The following is a 21,593-nucleotide window of genomic DNA, read 5'->3' as shown; positions in this document are numbered from 1 at the left end:
TGGCAGTAGATGTTCGCATCTAGGACAAAACGGCTGGCAGGGAAAGGGTTAAGCATTTGGTGCTTTTTTTCTCTGTCTCCTGGAATAGTGGCAACCAGAAGCAGCATTAATCTCTTTTTCACTGGAAAATGTATCTTTCTCAAAATATGGACCAAATGACAGCAGCATTTAGTTAGTGCCATGCAAGATATAAAACATAAAGAACTTAAAAAAACAAAACAGTATTTATACGGCACATCATTTTATTCACACAAATTAAAAGTATACATAAAACATATAAAAAGTACAACGCAACGCAAAGAAAACTAGTGCATAAAATCAGACTTATAAATTAACAAGTAGTATAGACATGTAAATAAAAGATTTTAAACTTCCATTATTAAGACTATTATTAAGACTGGAAGTTTGGGGGTACTTCACTTTTTTTCTTAAAGTTAAAAGAACGAATAGGCAGCAAGAAAGTAAGCATATAATTTTCCAGTAAAACACAAATACAAAAATGTGTTAAGATGTGTCAAAATGAAACACATTTGTATCGTTACTTAAAACAAGTCATTAAAACATAGATATATACATATATTTTTTATAGCAAATAGGCATTTTCCATCTGAGGCACTCTCATTTTTACTGAATCAAGTACCCATGAAACAGAGACAATTTTGAATTTTTTTGCCATGGCCCTCCTCATAGTTTTAATTTGCTCTAGACGGGACAAATCTTCACTAACGAGAACATGCGAAATTCCTTCATCAAGCTGGTTTACTAACTTGGCACCATGAAACCGTAGCTCCAGTGCTCTTATATTTAGGCTGGATGTATTGATTCTTGTGGTTGGGTCATTAATGGTGGCAAAACTATCAACGTATACTGTGCAATGACGAAAGATATTATAAGAACTGTTATTCCATGAGTATCTCTCTTCTAAATTAGCCATCATTTCAAAGGGGATTTTTTCCTTTATTTTAGACATTCTGTGAAAAACGTCTCTTAATGGATATTCACTTGTATCTGTGACATAGCTATCACCATAGCAGTCGTATTCACAAGCAAAATGTTCTGCAGTCGATGGGCACATGTGTATCATGTGGTGAGGCTGCCAGGGCACAACAGTTTTATTTTCAAAACATTCCAATAGCCAAGCTGCTCTAACAACATCATGCTTATTTGAGCAGATAACGTTTTTCACTCTCACATTCTCGATTCCTGCAATAACGCAATATGTATCTGCTCCAGGATTCTGTACCACAATACCACCACATTTAGCAATAATGTTCTCTAGATCAGCTTTAGAATGTTGGTCTGTTCCACTCATAACACAGAACTCCACCTCTGTAAACATAGAAGACTCCTGATGTACATTACTAAGGTCAGGTGCTTTTAGGTGTGAAACAATTCCAATAACTTTCTTAAGCTTGGGTGCAGTTTTTCTTTTCTTTTCATGTGGTTCATCATCAACATCTAAGTGTTTTGAAGCCAGTTTCCCCGATGCTTTGTCTCTAAACTGTTCCAGGTCATCAAGTGTCATGCACTCATACCATTCCTTATCTTCCCTTATTTTTTCAATGCGAGGGAATCTCAGAGTGCAACCCGTTTTGTACATATCACTGGAAACAATTTCTGCTGCTTTAATTTGCAGAATGACAGAATTACAAGGTTGAATAAACACTTCAGGTTTCTCTATTCCACAAAGAATATTGCTGGGAGGGTCTCTCTTCCGATATGTTTTCCAGTGAGGAGCCAACTTTAAACCAAGATCAAATAATTCTTTCATGGTGTAACCAGAGCCAACACGACAAATTGAGTGAAAAACAGATGGTTTTTCCCCAGGACCTGAAGCTTCAGCAACACCACATAAGAAATGGGACATCATTCCACCACGGGAACCTTTTCCCCAGTAGCCTCCAATGATTAATAAGTCTAGCTCATCCATTAAACCATTAACATATTCAGGTTTAATCTTCAGCCATCCTTCCCCACGTTTGTCTGGTTTGTAGATAGACATTGGATCTTTAACCATAATGCCTTCTTCCCTTTTATCAATTGCTTCATTAAGTGCATCCACAACATTCTTTTTTGTGCTTGCTTCAGTTTTATCAACAATATGGAATCTGCCTGGTATTGGGATAAAAATCTCTTTCAGAATGTCATATCTTTTTCTGAGTGTTTCATGTGCTAATTTTTCATCATTAAGCAGCAGTATGTCAAAAACACAGTAGCAAGTTTGCAATTCAGAATCTTCTACCATGTGTTTAATATCAAACTTGTTTCCTTTTTGCATGAAAGTCTGAGTATTTGGATTGTAGGCCATCATTTCTCCATCTAGAATGCAATTTTGGGTGTCCAGTCTAAAAGCATTGTGAACATATGGGGTCAAAGAGCCTTCAAGAGGAGATGCACCGAACTGCTGTGTGTAATCAAATCCATTCCGTGAGAAATATTTATACACATCCCCATCTTTGTGCATCTGCATCCGTTCTCCGTCCAGTTTCGTTTCAATGAAAAAACTTTGGTGGTTCATTTGTTTTTCAATATTCTGAATGTTGGCGACCGCAGCCAGCATTGGTTTAAAAGCAGAGAACATTGATATAGAAACATCACTGAGACAGACATCAGGATCATGGAGCTGAATACAAACTTTCTCAAGATCAGTGGTAACATTATGCAGTTCTACTGCATCAGGGTGGAAGATGGAGAAAATAGTTTGCTGGCTAAAACCAAGTTTCATGTCCTTAATAATCATTCTGATAAGCCACTTTTGTTCAAGAGCAGTTGTGTTAGCAATTAAATGCAGTAAACTTTTTTCTATGAGTTCCTTCTTTTTTGCTGCATTATTATTAGCAATTGAATCTAAATGGTAATTTACTTCTTGTATCGACAAGTTCCCCTCTTTTCTGCATCGTGACTTGAGAACAAAATAAGCAATGGCAGCAAAATCCCCTGCATCACTATGTGAACTAGTTGGCGTTCTATAATTCAAAAGCTTTAATGCATCTTTGCCTTCTTTAGGTAAGCCTAAAACTTTAATGTACAATTTCGCAAGCATGGTTTCTTTGATTCCATAAGCCATTCTCTCTCTTTCAAGTTGTGGAAGAACAAGACGCATGGCTGGATAGAAAGAATCGGTTGTTTTTGGCCGATTTTTATGGAGGGCATCATGAAATTTTCTCCAGGAATCAACAAACTGTTTAAAAATATGACTTTTCTCAGTTCTGTTTTTGCATTTTTGAATTTTTTCAAGAGTACAACAGAGATCAGCAAAAGGCACTTGTGAGGCCACAGTATGTTCGGCTGCAGAATCTGAGGCTTTCGGCGTCGACATCAGGATTTATATACCTAGCAAAAATATATATATATAAAAAAAAGGAGAAGTTATCTACTTGTGCAAGTCTATTAATGACTAATCCTACAAACTCTGATAGAAGCTCCTGTGATATAGTGCAGTTTTAGTTCATGCTTCAAGAGCAACTATAGAGCTGCAGGTTGAAAATCAATACTCTAAAAAAGCAAACTTTGCCTTTGGCCTTTACAGATAAAACAGATATACAAACAGTTCACCATGTTATCTTATGTACTAAGCACTGATATTCCAAATAATCCAAATTTCGGGTTTGGTTGCTTGCTCAAAGTACACAGCCACTCTCACTTTTACACAAGCTTCTAAAATAATTCTCACCCATGTTTATATATTATAGTAAATGATTGTCTCATGTTCTAATATTAATTATTTGTGGTTTTAGAGTTACTTAGCTTTTTATTAAAGGCCAATTGAAAAGTTGCCTAGAATTAGCCATTTTTTTTTAACATACTAAAAGTTAAAGGGGTGCTTCACCTTAAAGGGGTGGTTACCTTAAGGTAACTTTTATTATGTTATAGAATGGCCAATTCTAGGCAACTTTTCAATTGGTTTTCATTATTTATTTTTTATAGTTTTATAGTTATTTGCCTTTTTCTTCTGACTCTTTGCAGCTTTCAAATGGGCGTCACTGACTCCCTTCTAAAAAAAAAACAAATGCTCTGTAAATCTACAAATGTATTTTTACTTTTTATTACTGAACCTTCTATTCAGGCCCTCTCCTATTCACATTCCAGTCTCTTATTCAAATGTGCATGGTTGTTAGGGTAATTGGGACCCTAGTTACCAATATGCAAATTGAAGAGCTGCTGAATAAAAAGCTAAACAACTCAAAACCTTCAATAATAAAGAATAAAAACAAATTGCATTTTGTCCCAGAATATCCCTATCTACATCATACTAAAAGTTATGTCAAAGGTGAACAACCCCTTTAAGGTAAACTTTTAGTATGTTATAAAATGGCTTATTCTAAGCAACTTGGTTTTCATTATTTATTTTTTTACAAGTCTTTAATTATTTGCCTTCTTTTGACTCTTTTCAGCTTTCAAATGGGGTCACTGACCCCATGTAAAAAACAAATACTCAGTAAGGCTACAAATGTATTGTTATTGGTACTTTTTATTACTTGTTTCTATTCCAGTCTCTTATTCAAATCAGTACATGATTGCCAAGGCAATTTGGACCCAGATTGCTGAAATTGCTAACTGGAGAGCTGTTGTATAAAAGCTTAATAACTTGAAATCCACATATAATAGAAAATGAAAACCAAAAGCATTTTTTCTGAGAATATCACTCTCTGCATCATACTAAAAGTTGACTTAACCTTTCCAAGTACACAGAGGTCCAAACAGCCCCCCACCAGCCCACTAGTCACTGTCTATTGCATCTTACAGTAGCCCAAAGATTGCCAGTCTGGGCCTGATTGTAAGCAACTTTTCAGTTGGTCTTCGTTATTTATTTTGTATAGTTTTTTAATGACTTTTCAGCTTTCAAATGAGGGTCACTCACCCCATCTAAAAAAATGTAATGGCTACAAATGTATTGTCGTTACTACTTTTTATTACTCATCTTTCTATTTAGGCCCTCTCCTATTCATATTCCAGTCTCTTATTCAAATTAATGCAAACGCAAAGGGTAATTTGGACCCTAGCAACCAGATTGCTGAAATTTCAAAGTGAAGTGCTGCTGAATAAAAAGATAAATAACTCAAAAACCATAAATAAAAAATTAAAACCAATTTAAAATGGTCTCCGAATCTCACTCTCTACATCATACTAAAAGTTAATTTAAAGGGGAAACAACCTATTTAAGCTGTTGTTATGGGATCAGGACCCATAGCAACTAGTGAAACCAGGGTAGACAGAGAGTTTGTTAAGTGGAAACAAAAACTGTAATGTAATAAAAACAGATCAAATACAATACTGAAAACCTGACCTTTGTGTTTATTGATCTATTTAGAGAAAACTGATACTTCAGTACATGTGTAGTGGAACATATACCTCCCACCCTACAAATTAAAGGGATACTGTCATAGGAAAACATTTCTTTTTCTTTTTTTTTTCAAAATGTATCAGTTAATAGTGCTGCATACCTCCCAACTGTCCCATTTTTAGAGGGACAGTCCCTCTTTTGACAGCTCAACCCACAGTCCCTCGTTTGTACTGGATAGTCCCGTTTTTCTCTGTACTGAACAGCCAGAAAAAGAAACAAAGTTTCTAACTTAATTGGCTTTTGGCAGAGAGCCCAGAACAGCCACAGCTGCATATAAGATACTTTTGTAACAATTTAGAGATAAGCAAATAACCGGTCTCTTGGGAGAAGTTAGACTCACAGCTTAAAGGGCAATTCACCTTCATTAGCAAAACTGTAATAAGTGAAAAAAAAATCACAGAAATATGTTCAAACTTTCATAACCTGCCAAATTTTGTAAAATGAACATGGTAATTAGGGGGCGTGGCCACAAAAATGGGTATGGTCAAAAAAAATTGCCATGCTACGCGCGGCAACTTTTTTTTGTCCCTCTTTTTATTTACAAAATATTGGGAGGTATGGTGCTGCTCCAGCAGACTTCTGCACTGAAATCCATTTCTCAAAAGAACAAACTGATCAAAAGAGCCATTTTGCCCACTCTTCCACTAAATAAAAATAGTCTGTCGGTCAGGACCATGATGAATCATCTTGCTGCGGCTCAGTCCTGCCTGTCACTCCTGGGACATCTATACAGCCCTTGCACCTGCTGACGGCTTCCTGAGTGTGCGACCACGGTTAGCTAACCGTTAGCTTACCGCGGTCGCACACTCAAGAAGCCGTCAGCAGGAGCGAGGGCTGTATAGACAATGTGACAGGTAAAGCCGCAAGACCGAGGCAGAGCAAGCAGGATGAAGAGCCGGGGGTTGCCTATACCTGGGCTACACATATTGTCAGTGTCCCAGGAGCCCCCAATCATGCTCTGATAAAACGTCAGTCATTCATTACTGCAGTTCTGCAAATTGTTGATCACCCCTCCCTCCTTCTCCCCCTCCCCATCCACCAGCAGCCTAAAAACAGAACAATGGGAAGGTAACCAGATAACAAGCTCCCTGGTAGATCTAAGAACAGCACTGAGAAACCTTCAGTTACATTGAGTAGGAGAAACAACAGCCTGTCAGAAAGCAGTTCCATTCTAAAGTGCTGGCTCTTTCTGAAAGCACATGACCAGGCAAAATGACCTGAGATGTCTGCCTACAGACCAATATTAGAACTAAGAAAATATACTTTTATATGGTAGAGTAAATTATTTGCAGTGTAAACAGTGTATTTTAGAAATAAAAACTACACCATAAATATCATGACAGAACCCCTTTAAGAAGAAAGCACAGCCCCTTGAAAAGCGAAAAAAAAAAAACCCTATCAGGTTCTAACCTATTCTTTGACGTATAGTAGCTTTAGCTCCCCCTGGTCAATGCCTCGACTTGTCTTCCTGATTGAAGGCTGCAAAAATCAAACACAAAACGTCATCGCAGTGCGACTTATTTGCGTCCATGCGTCACGCTAATCTATCTGGTCAGGAAATCACGTTGTTTTTTTCATATTAATGAAAAGTAATAAACCGCAAAAATACGTTTTTTGACGTTTTGATGTCTTTCATTTCAAGAATTTTGAAATTATTTATTGATTGCAATTTTTTTTAATTACCTTTACGGTCACTAAGTCTGAGATCCCAGCGTTGCCCATAATAAAAATGGCGCCAAATACATGTCAGCGGGATTGAGGTTACAGCGCTGTCATGTCTGACGTCGCGTCCTGATCCCGGAAGAGCAGCGGGAAGGGGCAGCAGCAAAAGAATAAACGCTATGAGATGAGGAACCGAGAAGAACCTGCAGCCCCCATGCCACGTGAGCAACGCCGGCCGATCTCCAAGCCAGGTAGGGATTTCATCGGTACAGATGTGTCGCCCATCCCCCGCTGTACTCATACAGGCTTCATAGTGACACAGCAGTGGGCGCATGCCCATTCATTATGGAATGCACGGAGAGCTCATCATTTATTTCTCATTCCTCATTTTAAATGTCACTCGAGACTAAAATACCGACAACCTACCCAGGAGGTATTTTGAGCTGTCCGGCTGCAGCGATCATTGGTTTTAGAGCTGTATCCTGCAAGCCTACAATAAGGATCACTGCACCCTGTCAGCTCCATGTTAGTCTCCACTATTGCCTGCCTTTTTTTATTTCTTTAGTTTTTTTCGATATTTACAATGTCATTTCAAAATGTAACATTCTTTATTAGTTTGCACATGATCCTCACACATTATGCTTTTTTTCCCCTCACCAACCCATTTTGGCTTTATTTTCAACTTCCTTAACCTTTAGTTTTTATATATCTATCAATGATCATTAATTCTGTAAGGTGAAATAGATGTGTTTGTTATTAAGCTATGCAGAAATTTGAAGAGAATCTCACAAACACCAAATATGTTGTAGGTGGGGAGCTTCCCCTTTTCTTTATTGTGACCACCTGTGCATCAACGTTTCTGGGGGGATTAACCCTCCCTTTTTCAGGATGAAGGGAGGGTTAAGGGTTAATCCCCCCCCCCAAAAAAAAGTTGATGCAACATATTTGGTGTTTGTGCGATTCTCTTCAAATTTCTGCATTGTTATGACGTGTGCCGACCGTCTGGTATTCCTGCTTCGGTGGTGCAGAATTCTCTAAAGCAAAGGTGAGAGGTGCAGCTTTTTCTACACACAGAACCTCTATACTTCTGCAATTTGTTATTAAGCTAAACACTTCACCAATTGGATGCAAAACAATGCCAGGGCTATGGGAGTATCCAATTCGTTAGCCTTCCCTAATTATACACAGGTGGCAGTCTGGGGTAGACATTATAAAATAGATTCACTTGGGGCTACCGTACCAAATGCCCCCAAGTGAATTGACCTTTTATTGTCCATGAAATATGTAGCTTTTTATATTGCAATGGCAAAGAACACTAGAAAAAATGGTCTGGTGTCTCCTAAGCCATCCAATCTGCTTAGAATCACACAGGCACTTGTATGCTGTTATTGGCCAATAAATGTGAACCAATGGTTTTCAATCTTTGGGGCTCATTTATAAACACTAGGCAGATTTACACCTGGGCAGTAACCTATACAGCAGCCAATCAATGATTGGTATTTTTCAGCCATCTGCATTTTGAGCACTGAAGGCAATCATTTTACTATTTGCCATGGGTTACAGCCCAGGAGCAAATTTGCCCCCTGTCTATAAATGACCCCTATCATTTTACTCTGCATAATAGATCTTGGACCCCAGATGTGGGCTTGAGTCCAAAAAGGCTGAGAATCACTTGCTTTAAACCATGAGCATAATTCCCTTTTATACCTAAAATTTAGGGCAAAATAGAAAACCCAGAGGGGTAACACACTGACATCTTTCACTAATGCTTAGTCTGGGTGTTGGTGTGTTTGTCTCCAAAACAGTGACAACTTGAAGTATTGTATAGGCAATTAAAGCAACTTGTGTCACAACCTCAGTAGTCCCTGGTGACTGAGGTTTGGCAACAGAGAATTACATTAGAATCTGAGGAACCGGTTGTAGAGCACAGCGGCCAGGATGCAAGGCAGTTTGTTTGTTTTCAAAAGGACAAATGTATTAGTCTGCACTGCCGTAGCTAGCACTAGAGCATATAGTCGGTATGTTGGGAGTTTGCAGTGGGTTAGAAATAATTCATGTGGACACAGTCAGATTTGTCTTAATAGCTAGATCAGAGTGTGTGGTTGGATGTGGATTCTTACATTACAGTATATAGTCTCATCCAGTTTCAAGAGATATTATTAATTGTAACTTAAAGGGCATGTAAAGGCAAAAAATAAAATCCCATTTTTGCTATCTCCAATAGACTTTAATTAAAAAATGTGTACCGTTTTTTTATAAGAAACCTGACTGTATGCAGTGAAATTCTCCTTTCATTTACTGCTGTGGATATGAATTGTCAGATGGTTCGTAACTGCTCTAAAGGGAAACAATCATACTTATGAACAGCAGGGGAGCCCCCTCCTTACTTCCCAGCCATGCAGAACTCAAGCAGCTTTGTTTGTTTCCCTGTAGAGCAGTCAGCAACTGTGTAGAGATTTGTATTGGATTAGTTTTGCCTTTACATCCTTTTTACTGTTTCCAACTCCAGCTGCAGGGACAAAGATCATGGAGCCAGATTTAAACAGATAAACTGGGATTCTGTTTGGAGGATTATTTTGCTGCAGCCACTGGTTCTGGAGAGTTGGAGAGAGTTTGTATTGAACAATACAAAAACTATAAAATCCACATTAGATCACATGACGACACAGGACCCAGTGCAGCCTGCATATTCTGATTATTATTAATCAGTCTTGCTGTATCAGTTTCTGGCAGATTTTATTTAACTGTTTTGATAATTCATGATGACCCTTAAGCAGCCCAGACCACACTGAGCATGTGCACAGTCTTGGTCTTGCATAGATTTTTAACAAAGTTACAGATGGTGACCCCCTGTGGCCAACTTTGAAAGCATAAATTCTTTTGTTTGATTAGGCTTATGGTGCAGTAAGTTCATGTTTATCATCATAGAATGTTGGGAATCATACACTAGGCAGATGATTAACTGCTTTTATTTTTGTCCACACTACATGTTTCTGCATCAAAGGCCCTTTCTTTGATGCCCAAAGCATGTTGTGTGTACAAAAATAAAAGCTTAATAGCTGTTAATCATCTGCCTAGTGTATGATTCCTAACCTTCTATGATGATCTGACACAATAATTGGATGCCTGAGACGGAGTATCCAGGGAACCACTACACAGATAATAATTGGCTGAAATTGCAGCTGACTGTGAGTAACTATACAAGTTTTTATTTAGTATACAAAATACAGCATTTCCAGCTTTATTCTATTTTGGAATTTAATTCCCACTTTAAGTCAGTCAAACAACATACTGAAACTTTAGACGGCTTGGTGAAAAATCTGCTGTCACATCAGGTACTGTAACTTAATGTAGCTGACAGACACAGAGACTGTGATCTCCAAATGATCAAAGTAGTACACTAATGCTCATAACATGAACCCTCGAAAAAAATCACCAAAGTATGTTATGCTTACAGTTAACATGTAAAAAATACACCCTGTTTAATATATTTAATGACATCTGTGGCTTTTTGTTACTCAGTTGAATGTCTGAACTCCCATTTGCTATTTATACTAGAGTAGCAGGTCTGCTTTTGATTTCTAGAGCATTAACGCTGTTGCTTTGAGAAGGGATTTGAGCTTTGCTCCCGAAATGGATTTGAGCACAGATGGAAACTTCAGTTTTGGATACTTTGCTTTCTATACAGATGAGGTTCTCTCTCTAAATGTTCAGGTAGCTGCTACACTCATGACCATGCATTCTGTTTGTTTCTGCATGGGTGACAAAATGTCCGGAATAAGCTGCAATTGCCAACTACTGAAAGTCATATTTCATAATTGCTGAGAAATGCATTGACAATCAGATTGCAAATGTATTTCAGAAGTTTTGTTCCCCTGGTCCTGAATGCGGCTGACAAAACTACCTACCTACCTAACTACCTATCTCTCTCATTTTAAAAATGTCTTTTCTTTCCGTTTATAATTTTATTAATAAAGTATGACAATGTAGTATGATGATTATTTTGTATATGTTTATATTTTTCTCTAGGTTCTATTTATTCCAGAAGTTTACCTGTTGCACCATACTGGCATCTTGGCCTTACAAATTAACAGAACAGCTCTTCAGACACTTCTGGTACACTTATCAACTCTAAAAGTATGTGAGCTATAAGTATTTAGTATGAATATGAGTTCATTCACATCTTTAAAGATAGAAGTGAGACTCTTTTAACTTAAATGAAAGCATTAATAAACTAAAGTATAGTTTAATTTAATTTTAACCTCTACACAATGAATATAAAAATTGTGTGCAAGTATGACCATGTTGAGCCTTAAGAGGCACAAGTCTAAGCCTAATACCAGCTGAGAAATCCATGTTGCCACCCCCCAGTGTATTGTTTTTCCTTTCCCTTTAAAGAGGAAGTAAGATCGTTGTTGTTTTTTGCAAAATATTTAGTCATCTATATGTCTTGATGTATTTATCTTATTTGCCTGGGTGTCACTTTCAAGTAACAAGAAGATGTACTTTTTTTTGCTCATTTTGACCTTGTTTATTTGTATTGTATTGGTTATACTGCACAGAAGTGTGTAATGTTGTGTACTAAGAGTTTTGCTTTTACTGTTCTTGTTACCCTTTATTATCTCTCTATTCAGGCCCTTTCATATTCATATTACAGTCTCTCATTCATACCATTGTCTGGTTGCTTGGGTAAGTTTAGTCCTGGCAACCAAATAGCTTATGAAATTTCAAACTGGAAAGCTACAAATTGCTGAATAAAAAAAAAATCAAGACCGATTGTAAACTGTCTCAGAATATCACTGCCTACATTAAATCTAATGTTAATTTGGATGCGAAGCACCCCCTTTGCGTAACTGATTTATTTTTATTAAAATACATGTATGCACACTTTTTTCAGTATTGAGATTCTGCTTAACCTGAACCATTAGGCAATGGGGCTAAAATTCCTTTTAGGCTGCCACTACAAGCAACATTTTAAGATCACCATGAAAATAAACCTAAGAACTTCTTGGTTAAAACAACTAGTGTATATCACAAAATAAGTAGTGGCCACTTGCACTTTGGTACTCAACATGACTCTGGCACGTTTGTTGTGTGGTTTAGGCACATTTATTAACACAAGGCAAATTTACAGCCGACTGTAACCCATTTCAACTGGTAAGTATTGTTTTGTTCAGAAAGTTGCAGGAATTCTAAAGATATCTGTTGCCATGGGTTACTGCACTAGTGAAAATTACCTATTGTTAGTAAAAAAAAAAAAAGGGGGCAGATTTATTATATTCTGTTAGATTTTTAGAAATGTACTAATAAATGGGTGAAAGTTAGTTCACCACTTGAAAATCCCATAGTAATGAATAGAATGTGGTTGAATATTTCGGTGACAACCTCTACTCTCACAGTTTGATCTACCCCTAAGTGTTTGTGGTTTACTAGTTCCTTACTTGTTATTGAATTCTCATGCTGCATTAATCATATTTTTTTTTGCTTTCAGGACACACTGAAGCGGCCTTTCATAATGGAAAAACGTTGGGTTTTATGGTCGTGTGCAGAAAGATGGCTGTTGGCATTAGCATCATGGTCATGGGGCCTGTGTCGAATTTGCCTCTTACCTTTAATATTAACTTTTAACATGTATGGTGGAGTGATTTTGCTTCTGTTGATCTTTGTTTCCATAGCTGGAATCCTGTTTAAATTTCAGGATGTGCTACTGTATTTTCCTGATCAACCTTCCTCATCAAGACTTTATATTCCAATGCCAACTGGAATACCACATGAAAATATATTTATTAAAACAAAAGACAATATTCGTCTCAATCTCATCTTGCTGAGATACACTGGAGATAACTCAAACTTCTCCCCAACTATTGTTTATTTTCATGGTAATGCAGGAAATATTGGACATAGGTTGCCAAATGCCCTGCTGATGCTGGTAAACCTGAAAGTGAACTTACTTTTGGTTGATTATAGAGGGTATGGAAAAAGTGATGGCGAGCCTAGTGAAGAAGGCCTTTACCTGGACTCAGAAGCTGTTCTAGATTACATTATGACTAGGCCAGACATTGATAAAACAAAGATAATACTGTTTGGGCGTTCTTTAGGGGGAGCAGTGGCTGTCCACCTAGCTTCTGAGAATGCACACAGGATTTGTGCTCTTGTGTTAGAGAATACCTTTCTTAGCATCCCTCATATGGCAAGCACCTTGTTTTCAGTCCTTCCAATGAGATACCTTCCATTATGGTGCTACAAAAATAAGTTCTTGTCTTACAGAAAAATCCTCCAGTGTCGAATGCCTTTGTTGTTTATCTCTGGGCTTTCAGACCAATTGATTCCTCCATTTATGATGAAGCAACTCTATGAACTATCCCCTTCCCGGACTAAAAGACTGGCGATATTTCCAGATGGTACACATAATGATACGTGGCAGTGCCAAGGCTACTTTACAGCACTTGAACAGTTTATTAAGGAGCTGTCCAGCAATCACTGTCCTGAAGCCAATACAAAGACTTCGAATGTCACTATAATATAGATAGTGGTTTCTCTTGCACTACAGTATATATTGTTTGTGAGGCGCGGCAACAGAATGTCATTTGTACTGTTCTGAACGAAAATTAAAGTTCTCGCTCAGAAAACTAAAAATAAAAACTTTAACTGTATATGTAAAATGATTCAGAACTTCTCCTTCAGTGCTGACTTTTCCACGTAAACAGATGCCCAAGAGCTGTCTTCAGATGCCTTTCACTTTAAGAAAGAGAACTGCTTGTACATTGTTTAAAAGCCCAGAAAATGTCCTAAAACAAATTGATATATGTTCATAGGACTGCTGTACCAGCCCCAAGATACCGTGTTGTAAAAAAAATGTGGATGATCCAGAATATATCCAGAGCATGATAATTTAAATCTGTAGCTTCCCTTTGGGTCTCCCTCCCCACCCCAAGTGATTTTGTGACCCCTAACGCTTCATTCAGACCTTACTATACACTCATACTTGATTGGTGCATGTCTGATGATATCACAGGAGGGGGCAGCTAGTATCCTTATTAATAGATGAAGCACACAGAAATTGGTTATTTTACTTACAGGCTGATACAGCATGTCTTTGACCATTTTCCTTTCTATACAGCTTGCAATAATGTAGTTTTTGTCTCCAAATATCTTCTAAAAGCCAACCCAAAACATTTACCTTGTGCATAGGCAATATTAGCTTTTCACCCATAATGCTGTCCATTTGGTTTCATCTGACTATATGAGCATAGAAGGGTTGCTCACCTTTTGAGCAACACTTTTATAAATACAATTACTCTGCAAAAATTGATCATTTAAATGTTTATTACTAGTTAATATTGCCTCTTACCAGATAGACAATCCTGGTCTTCCTGTCTGTAGAAGGGGGTTGCTAACCCCGTCTATTATTCCATGACTGCAGATATCAGGAGCAGGTAGAAACTTCCACAATAACAGCTGCAGCTTTAAGCACTATTGCACATATCTGCACCCATGTGCCACTCATTTACATGTAGGGTTGCCACGCGGTAGCTGCCGGTAAATTTGTAATACCCTTCAAAAAGACCCCTCGATCGCCTGTAACTTAGCTTTTGTCCTCCGTCTTCGGGTCTGCGCGTTGTGGCCCCGCTCCTTTTACATCACCGCTCCGCCCTTTATGACATCACACCCCATCCTTTTTGTTCCAGCCCCCCACCAGTCGTTAAGAAATATAGGAAAAGGTGGCAACCCTATTTACTTGGCATGCTCAGCAGCACTTAGAGCCGTAGCTGCCATTGCTGAAATTGTGTTCCTAATCTCCCTTTGCTGCTGATCTCTGGATAGAATAGAAATGATCAGTTTTTGCAACATAAATATATTTGAGAGAGTTTTTTTTCTTTTCTTTTTTTGCAGAGCCCTACAACTTTAGTAGATAAGCAACCCCTAAATATCTGCGGGCAAGTAAGGGCTACAGCAGATAGCATGTTTTGAATGACCGTAAAAATGCCTGTTAATATTTGCTGATTGCTCTGTATTAGGGGTTGCTGCCTTTTTTGGAGTGAATACTGGCCTTCCTCTATCTTCTCTTTTAATAACATTGGCATGAGGTATCATTTTTAACAGCTAGGCTGGCAACATACTGGCCAGGTTGCAAAATTTCTTGACTGGGAGTGTTGTGTCATATGTCCTACATGGATGATTATCTTGTGCATGGTTTCCAGTGATCAATCATACAAAATAATAGAGATGCGCTGAATCTAGGATTTGGTTAGGGATTTGGCCTTTTTCAGCAGGATTCGGCCGAATCCAAGTGCCTGTCTGAACCAAATCAGAATCCAAAAAATCCTGTGGCTTTTTGTCACACAAACAAGAACAAAGGATTTGACCGAATCCTAAAATAGTGGATTTGGTGCATCCCTACAAAACAGCCAGCACTGCTTTCCATTAGTATGTGATCTGTGCCTGAATGCGAGCATTGCAATCACCATGCAACTAACATACAATTCCCCTACCAAATATTCTCTAGTTTTTTCCTACATGAATGTTAACTTGCCACATAATGTGAATTTGATGAAAAGTACCTGAATATGTAACAGCATTTGCAGATATTCACAGGCCCTGTAGTTCTTGTTTCCCATTTTATACATGAGATACTGAATATAGGAAATGCAGATGCATATGGCAGGGATCCTATATTTCTTTAAATGTATTTTGACGTAAGAGTAAAGCACATAAAAGCATTTGCTGTAAATATTATTGAAGGGGCCCATAATTGTTGCTGCATTAAAAAAATTAGATTTCGTGTTGTCTGCTTTTTTTTTTATTTGTTGTAGCCAAATGTTTGAATAATGGATTTGAAGCAATAGTTACTTTATAGATATGGTTTTTTCATATTCTAGCTGGATATAGTTAAGGTGGACTGTGTTGGTTATTCTGAATCTTGTAATAAAGTCTTGAGAGTTCTGGTTAAAACACAATACTTTTTCTTTAGCAGTAATGGGAAGAGGCCATGGTTAAAAAATCATTTTCCTGCAGCAAACACTTTTAGGTGCTGCAGCTGAGTAAAACCGAAATAAACCGCTGTATATTGCATTGCATGTGTTTATATTTGCATTTTCTTTGTCCAACACAATACTTAAAGGTGGTATGCATTCTTTTCTATGATTTATTTTCCAAACTGATTTAATTATAACAAAACATAGAAGTATTATGGTTGATAGTATCTTGGACTCACAACCAAATGCAAGGGCTTGTTCATAACTGCAAGAATCACTTTGTATAACAAGTGTTTTATCCACATGAAGCTGTAAATATATAGAATAAATTATTCATGATTTTGAACTTTGTTTTCTCCTAGTTTTTAACAAGAAATTAAAAGGTGTTTGTATGCAGCATTGTGTGTACTGTATGTTATCACATGTAACTTGAATTAACATTTGCAGTGCTGTTACTTGTGGTCTGTATGTGCATGTTTCTTTGCATATAAAATATGACACACTCTAGCAACCAATAGTTGTGTGTAATATGCATGCACCTTGGGGGGGTAATAAACAAACCATGGTGCAGCATAAAATCACGTGAATCACACCGCTTTTACATTTAGGGGCCGATTCATCAAGCTCGAGTGAAGGATTCGAAGTAAAAAGTGTTTTTTGGGCTACTTCGACCATCGAATGGGCTACTTCGACCTTCGACTACGGCTTCGAATCGAAGTATTCGAACTAAAAATCGTTTGACTATTCGACCATTCGATAGTCGAAGTACTGCCTCTTTAAAAAAAACTTCGACCCCCTACTTCGGCAGCTAAAAGCTACCGAAGTCAATGTTAGCCTATGGGGAAGGTCCCCATAGGCTTGCCTAAGTTTTTATGATCGAAGGATATTCCTTCGATCGTTGGATTTAAATCCTTCGAATCGTTCGATTCGAAGGATTTAATCGTTCGATCAAAGGAATAATCGTTCGATCGTAGCATTTGCGCTAAATCCTTCGACTTCGATATCCGAAATCAAAGGATTTTAGTTCCTAGTCGAATATCGAGGGTTAATTAACCCTCGATATTCGACCCTTGATGAATCGGCCCCTTAAAGGCAATGTTAGCACAAATGACCTACATATAATACATGACACAATTTAATTAACCAATTAGGCACGAGTTAATATTTACAGATTCTGGAAGGCACATCTACTTACGCGAAATAAAAAACACACAGCAACATTTACCTACAAACCAAGATATAAATTATAGTCTTTATTGAGGAATTTTTTTTTTAATCCAAAAACACTCGTTTTTTAAAAGTGAGCAAAGTGTAATGGCTACATACACTATATCAAAGCATTTCCCCAAGTTATATAAAAAAAAACTCTGTTTCACAAAATTTTTTTTTGAATTGCATCAAAATTTGCCTTTCATTAGTTTACCTTAAAAGGTTAAGTCTACAAAAATTTTTTATCAAGAGATCCATTTCCCCATTACATGGCAGTGCTCAAGGCACCAACTGCACAAGCAGAGAAGAGGGTAGAGGAAGGAATTCACGCTGGAGGTAAACATGCCAATCTTTAATTTTTCCTCCCAGTCATTCTTATCTAAAGGACTATTTGCTGACAAATCCGTTCACGGAATTTAAATAGGAAATTGGTTTATAGAAATGGTGTAGACATTTGAGACTTAAAGATCATTTTCTTAAGGACAATGCAGAGAATAAGTCTATGGGAAATTATACTAAATTGAGTTTAAATAAGCACTTTTATTCTTATACTAATAACAATGCTCTTAAGATTCTTAAAACTGTTGTGAGATAAGTCTTCAGTAAAGAGAAAGCAATATAATCTGTCAAGGGCTGAATGTGCTACTATTAAGACATTATAGAACAATCATAATATAGTCATCAGGCCCACTAGGAATGTTATATAGCAGATATTAGATTACAACTTGAAAGGATGTTTCCTGCTTTCAAACCAGTTTTATGCCCTGCAAGTGCACAGAAAACCCATGTTTGGAATTTCTGATGTAGGAGACCACCTCAATTTACATCAGGGAAACTAAAGGTAGGTAGGCATATATCAGTTATACTCTGCTATACTCTTATCTTGTTTTTATTTAAGGGTAAGGGCACACGTGAAGATTCGGGGAGATTTAGTCGCCCAGCGATAAATCGCCTCTTCTTCAGGCGACTAATCTCCCCGAAAAGCCTTCCCACCAGCTAGAATCTAAATTGCTGGCGGGATGGCATTTGGAGAGCTTAATATTCCGAAGTCGTCTGAAGTTAAAAACTAAGCACTCCGAGTGCCAGTGATTTCGATTCTAGCGGCGGGAAGGTTTTTCGGGGAGATTAGTCGCCGAAGAAGAGGTGATTTGTCTCCGGGCAACTAAATCTCCCTGAATCTTTGAGTGTCTCTGCCCTTAAGCCTGCTGATTTGGATGCTGGAATAGTTTTGGCACACCCGTCACTCCTCCATTGGTTGCTGCTCAGTTTTAACTGTGGAGGCCCATTTATCAAAGGTCGGGTTTTAAATGTTTACGATACCATGACTGAACTCACAAACTCTGAAACTATGAATATCATGAGATTCATTAAAAAAGATCCAAATGAAAAAAAGTATGAACGTAAAATAATGAATTTAAATATATGAATACCTTAAAAAACTCCAAAATTTTTAGTTTTTTGGACAATTGCAAAAAATGCAAAATTCTCTGAATTGCTTTAAAACAGTCCAATATGATCAGTGCAGTGACTTCTATAAGACTATAATGTTAGTGGTTTTTGTGGGCTTTACACTTGACAAATATCATTTTTAGAGTTTTTTTTTTGTTTTTTAAATGGAAAACCACAGATTTTTAGAGATTCATGGAAAAAAAAAAATCATAATTTAGTGGTTAGTAAATGGGCCCCCAATTAACTGTATTTTCCTATAGGAGGTGTAGGCGAATCCTACACAGACTCCTGTTAGGGTTGCTACCTACCTGGTTTTGGAAGGGCTCCGGGTACAAACTGTCTGTCTGGATTTCCAAAATAGGATCGCTATATCATAGTTCTATCACCTGATGTCATTGCCTCTCCCACTAAATGGCACCACACACTTCCTGAAGTCCCTCAACTTCATCAACTCCACCCCCTGCCTGGACTTCACCAATGTAAAACTTAACTCCTATTAAGGTGCTTAAAGGGATCCTGTCATCGGAAAACATGTTTTTTTCAAAATACATCAGTTAATAGTGCTACTCCAGCAGAATTATGCACTGAAATCCATTTCTCAAAAGAGCTAACAGATTTTTTTTATATTCAATTTTGAAATCTGACATGGGGCTAAACATTTTGTCAATTTCCCAGCTGCCCCTGGTCATGTGACTTGTGCCTGCATTTTAGGAGAGAAATGCTTTCTGGCAGGCTGCTGTTTTTCCTTCTCAATGTAACTGAAGGAGTCTCAGTGGGACATGGGTTTTTACTATTGAGTGTTGTTCGTAGATCTACCAGGCAGCTGTTATCTTGTGTTAGGGAGCTGTTATCTGGTTACCTTCCCATTGTTCTTTTGTTTGGCTGCTGGGGGGAAAAAGGGAGGGGGTTGATATCACTAACTTGCAGTAAAGAGTGATTGAAGTTTATAAGAGCACAAGTCACATGACTTGGGGCAGCTGGGAAATTGACAATATGTATAGCTCCATGTCAGATTTCAAAACTGAATATAACAAAATCTGTTTGCTCTTTTGAGAAATGGATTTCAGTGCAGAATTCTACTGGAGCAGCACTATAAACTGATTCATCTTGAATTTTTTTTTTCCACATGACAGTATCCCTTTAAATTCTAACAAAGAAGATACCATATTAATATGTTTTGTTCGTTATACACCACCATACCCTACTAAGAGGGTTGTGAGACAACTGTTGAAATTTACCCTGTGATCAAATGTGAACAAGTATGACAGTATATGTGTATTATCTAAATACTCAGATTACATATTGCTGTAATTACGGTTCTTCTTTTGTTTTAAAAGGAGATTCTCTTTAAAGAGGAAGTCCACCAAAAAATTATTTGTTTTCATTGTATAATTAAAGAAAGCGTAAATGTTTTGATCCCTAAAAATGTGAAAGGAATTCTACCTTTGATTGCAGGTATGTTATCAATTTGAAAGAAAGAAGCATAAGATTACTTAAGGGGGACCCCTCACCCAGACATAAACACCGGTATAATAAAAGTCCTTTGCAAATTAAATATGAAACCCAAATTATTATTTTTTTGATGAATCAATATCATATATTGATTCAGTGCCTCTATGCTCGAAGCATGGCAATCACTTTCATTTCTGCACTTTTTAGATGTCACTGCCCTCTTCACATTCCCCCTTCCTCGTTACTGTCTATAATTGAGTAGCCTGTGCACAGACATCAGATCCCCTATTCTGAGGCATACACGAGATTTTGGGATGATGCAAAGCCTGCCTTAATAACAGTGTCCACCAATTGGTGCCTGCCTGTATGCTGTGATTTTGAATTCCAAGACTGAAGGAAATAATCTTTAAATTAAAAAAAAAATAAAAAAAAATATATATATATATATATATATATATATAATATATATATATATATATATATATATATATATATAATATCAAAACAGGGGGGTTGTGGGAGCACTCTAAAGGCTTTAAAGTATATATATAAGTATAATAAATGCTATTGCATATGTACCCAAATAGGGGTTATTTTGTTACAAAGTTATGATCATAAAATTGATAAGCCACCATACCACGTCAAGGTGGTTAGCCCTCACTGAAAAAAACAGCGTTCAACGGACATTGATTACAGGTAATGCTAAAATGCACATAAAATATAAAACAAGTTAGGGACCGCCATTCGGGGTTTACCTTGACGTGGTATGGTGGCTTATCAATTTTATGATCATAACTTTGTAACAAAATAACCCCTATTTGGGTACATATGCAATAGCATTTATTATACTTATATATATATACTTTAAAGCCTTTAGAGTGCTCCCACAACCCCCCTGTTTTGATATTGTATATTTAGCCAGGAGCTGTGGCATAGCTTCAGTGGTTGTAGCACCCCATACCCCCCCTTTAAACTAGTGGTGTTCCTATGCTTTTAAAATTGGGCGTTTGTTTTGGGAATATCTCTCCTTTAAAAGCCTGATTGCTGGCTGGGGAGGATTTAGCCCTCACTGAAAAAACAGCGTTCAACGGACATTGATTACAGGTAATGCTAAAATGCACATAAAATATAAAACAAGTTAGGGACCGCCATTCGGGGTTTACCTTGACGTGGTATGGTGGCTTATCAATTTTATGATCATAACTTTGTAACAAAATAACCCCTATTTGGGTACATATGCAATAGCATTTATTATACTTATATATATACTTTAAAGCCTTTAGAGTGCTCCCACAACCCCCCTGTTTTGATATTGTATATTTAGCCAGGAGCTGTGGCATAGCTTCAGTGGTTGTAGCACCCCATACCCCCCCTTTAAACTAGTGGTGTTCCTATGCTTTTAAAATTGGGCGTTTGTTTTGGGAATATCTCTCCTTTAAAAGCCTGATTGCTGGCTGGGGAGGATTTAGCCCTCACTGAAAAACAGCGTTCAACGGACATTG

General features: G+C 37.4%; 2 protein-coding genes across 2 annotated transcripts; one reads left to right on the top strand and one right to left on the bottom strand.

Moving 5' to 3' along the window:
- Positions 1-224: 224 nt before the first annotated feature.
- On the bottom strand, positions 225-6,798 carry lig4.L (ligase IV, DNA, ATP-dependent L homeolog). The gene is given in 2 exon segments (NM_001087645.1): positions 225-3,333; positions 6,755-6,798. A coding segment is annotated over 1 exon segment (2,736 nt). The 5' UTR covers positions 3,320-3,333; positions 6,755-6,798; the 3' UTR covers positions 225-583.
- A 354-nt stretch (positions 6,799-7,152) lies between these two features.
- On the top strand, positions 7,153-16,327 carry abhd13.L (abhydrolase domain containing 13 L homeolog). Its single transcript, NM_001097966.1, is given in 3 exon segments — positions 7,153-7,257; positions 11,036-11,143; positions 12,498-16,327. A coding segment is annotated over 1 exon segment (1,011 nt). The 5' UTR covers positions 7,153-7,257; positions 11,036-11,143; positions 12,498-12,521; the 3' UTR covers positions 13,533-16,327.
- The last annotated feature ends 5,266 nt before the right edge of the window (positions 16,328-21,593 follow it).

This window comes from Xenopus laevis, chromosome 2L (genome assembly GCF_017654675.1).
Source record: "Xenopus laevis strain J_2021 chromosome 2L, Xenopus_laevis_v10.1, whole genome shotgun sequence".
NCBI classification, from domain to species: Eukaryota; Metazoa; Chordata; class Amphibia; order Anura; family Pipidae; genus Xenopus; species Xenopus laevis.
The sequence above is the reverse complement of the archived record's forward strand: the minus strand, read 5'-3'. Positions and strand labels throughout refer to the sequence as shown.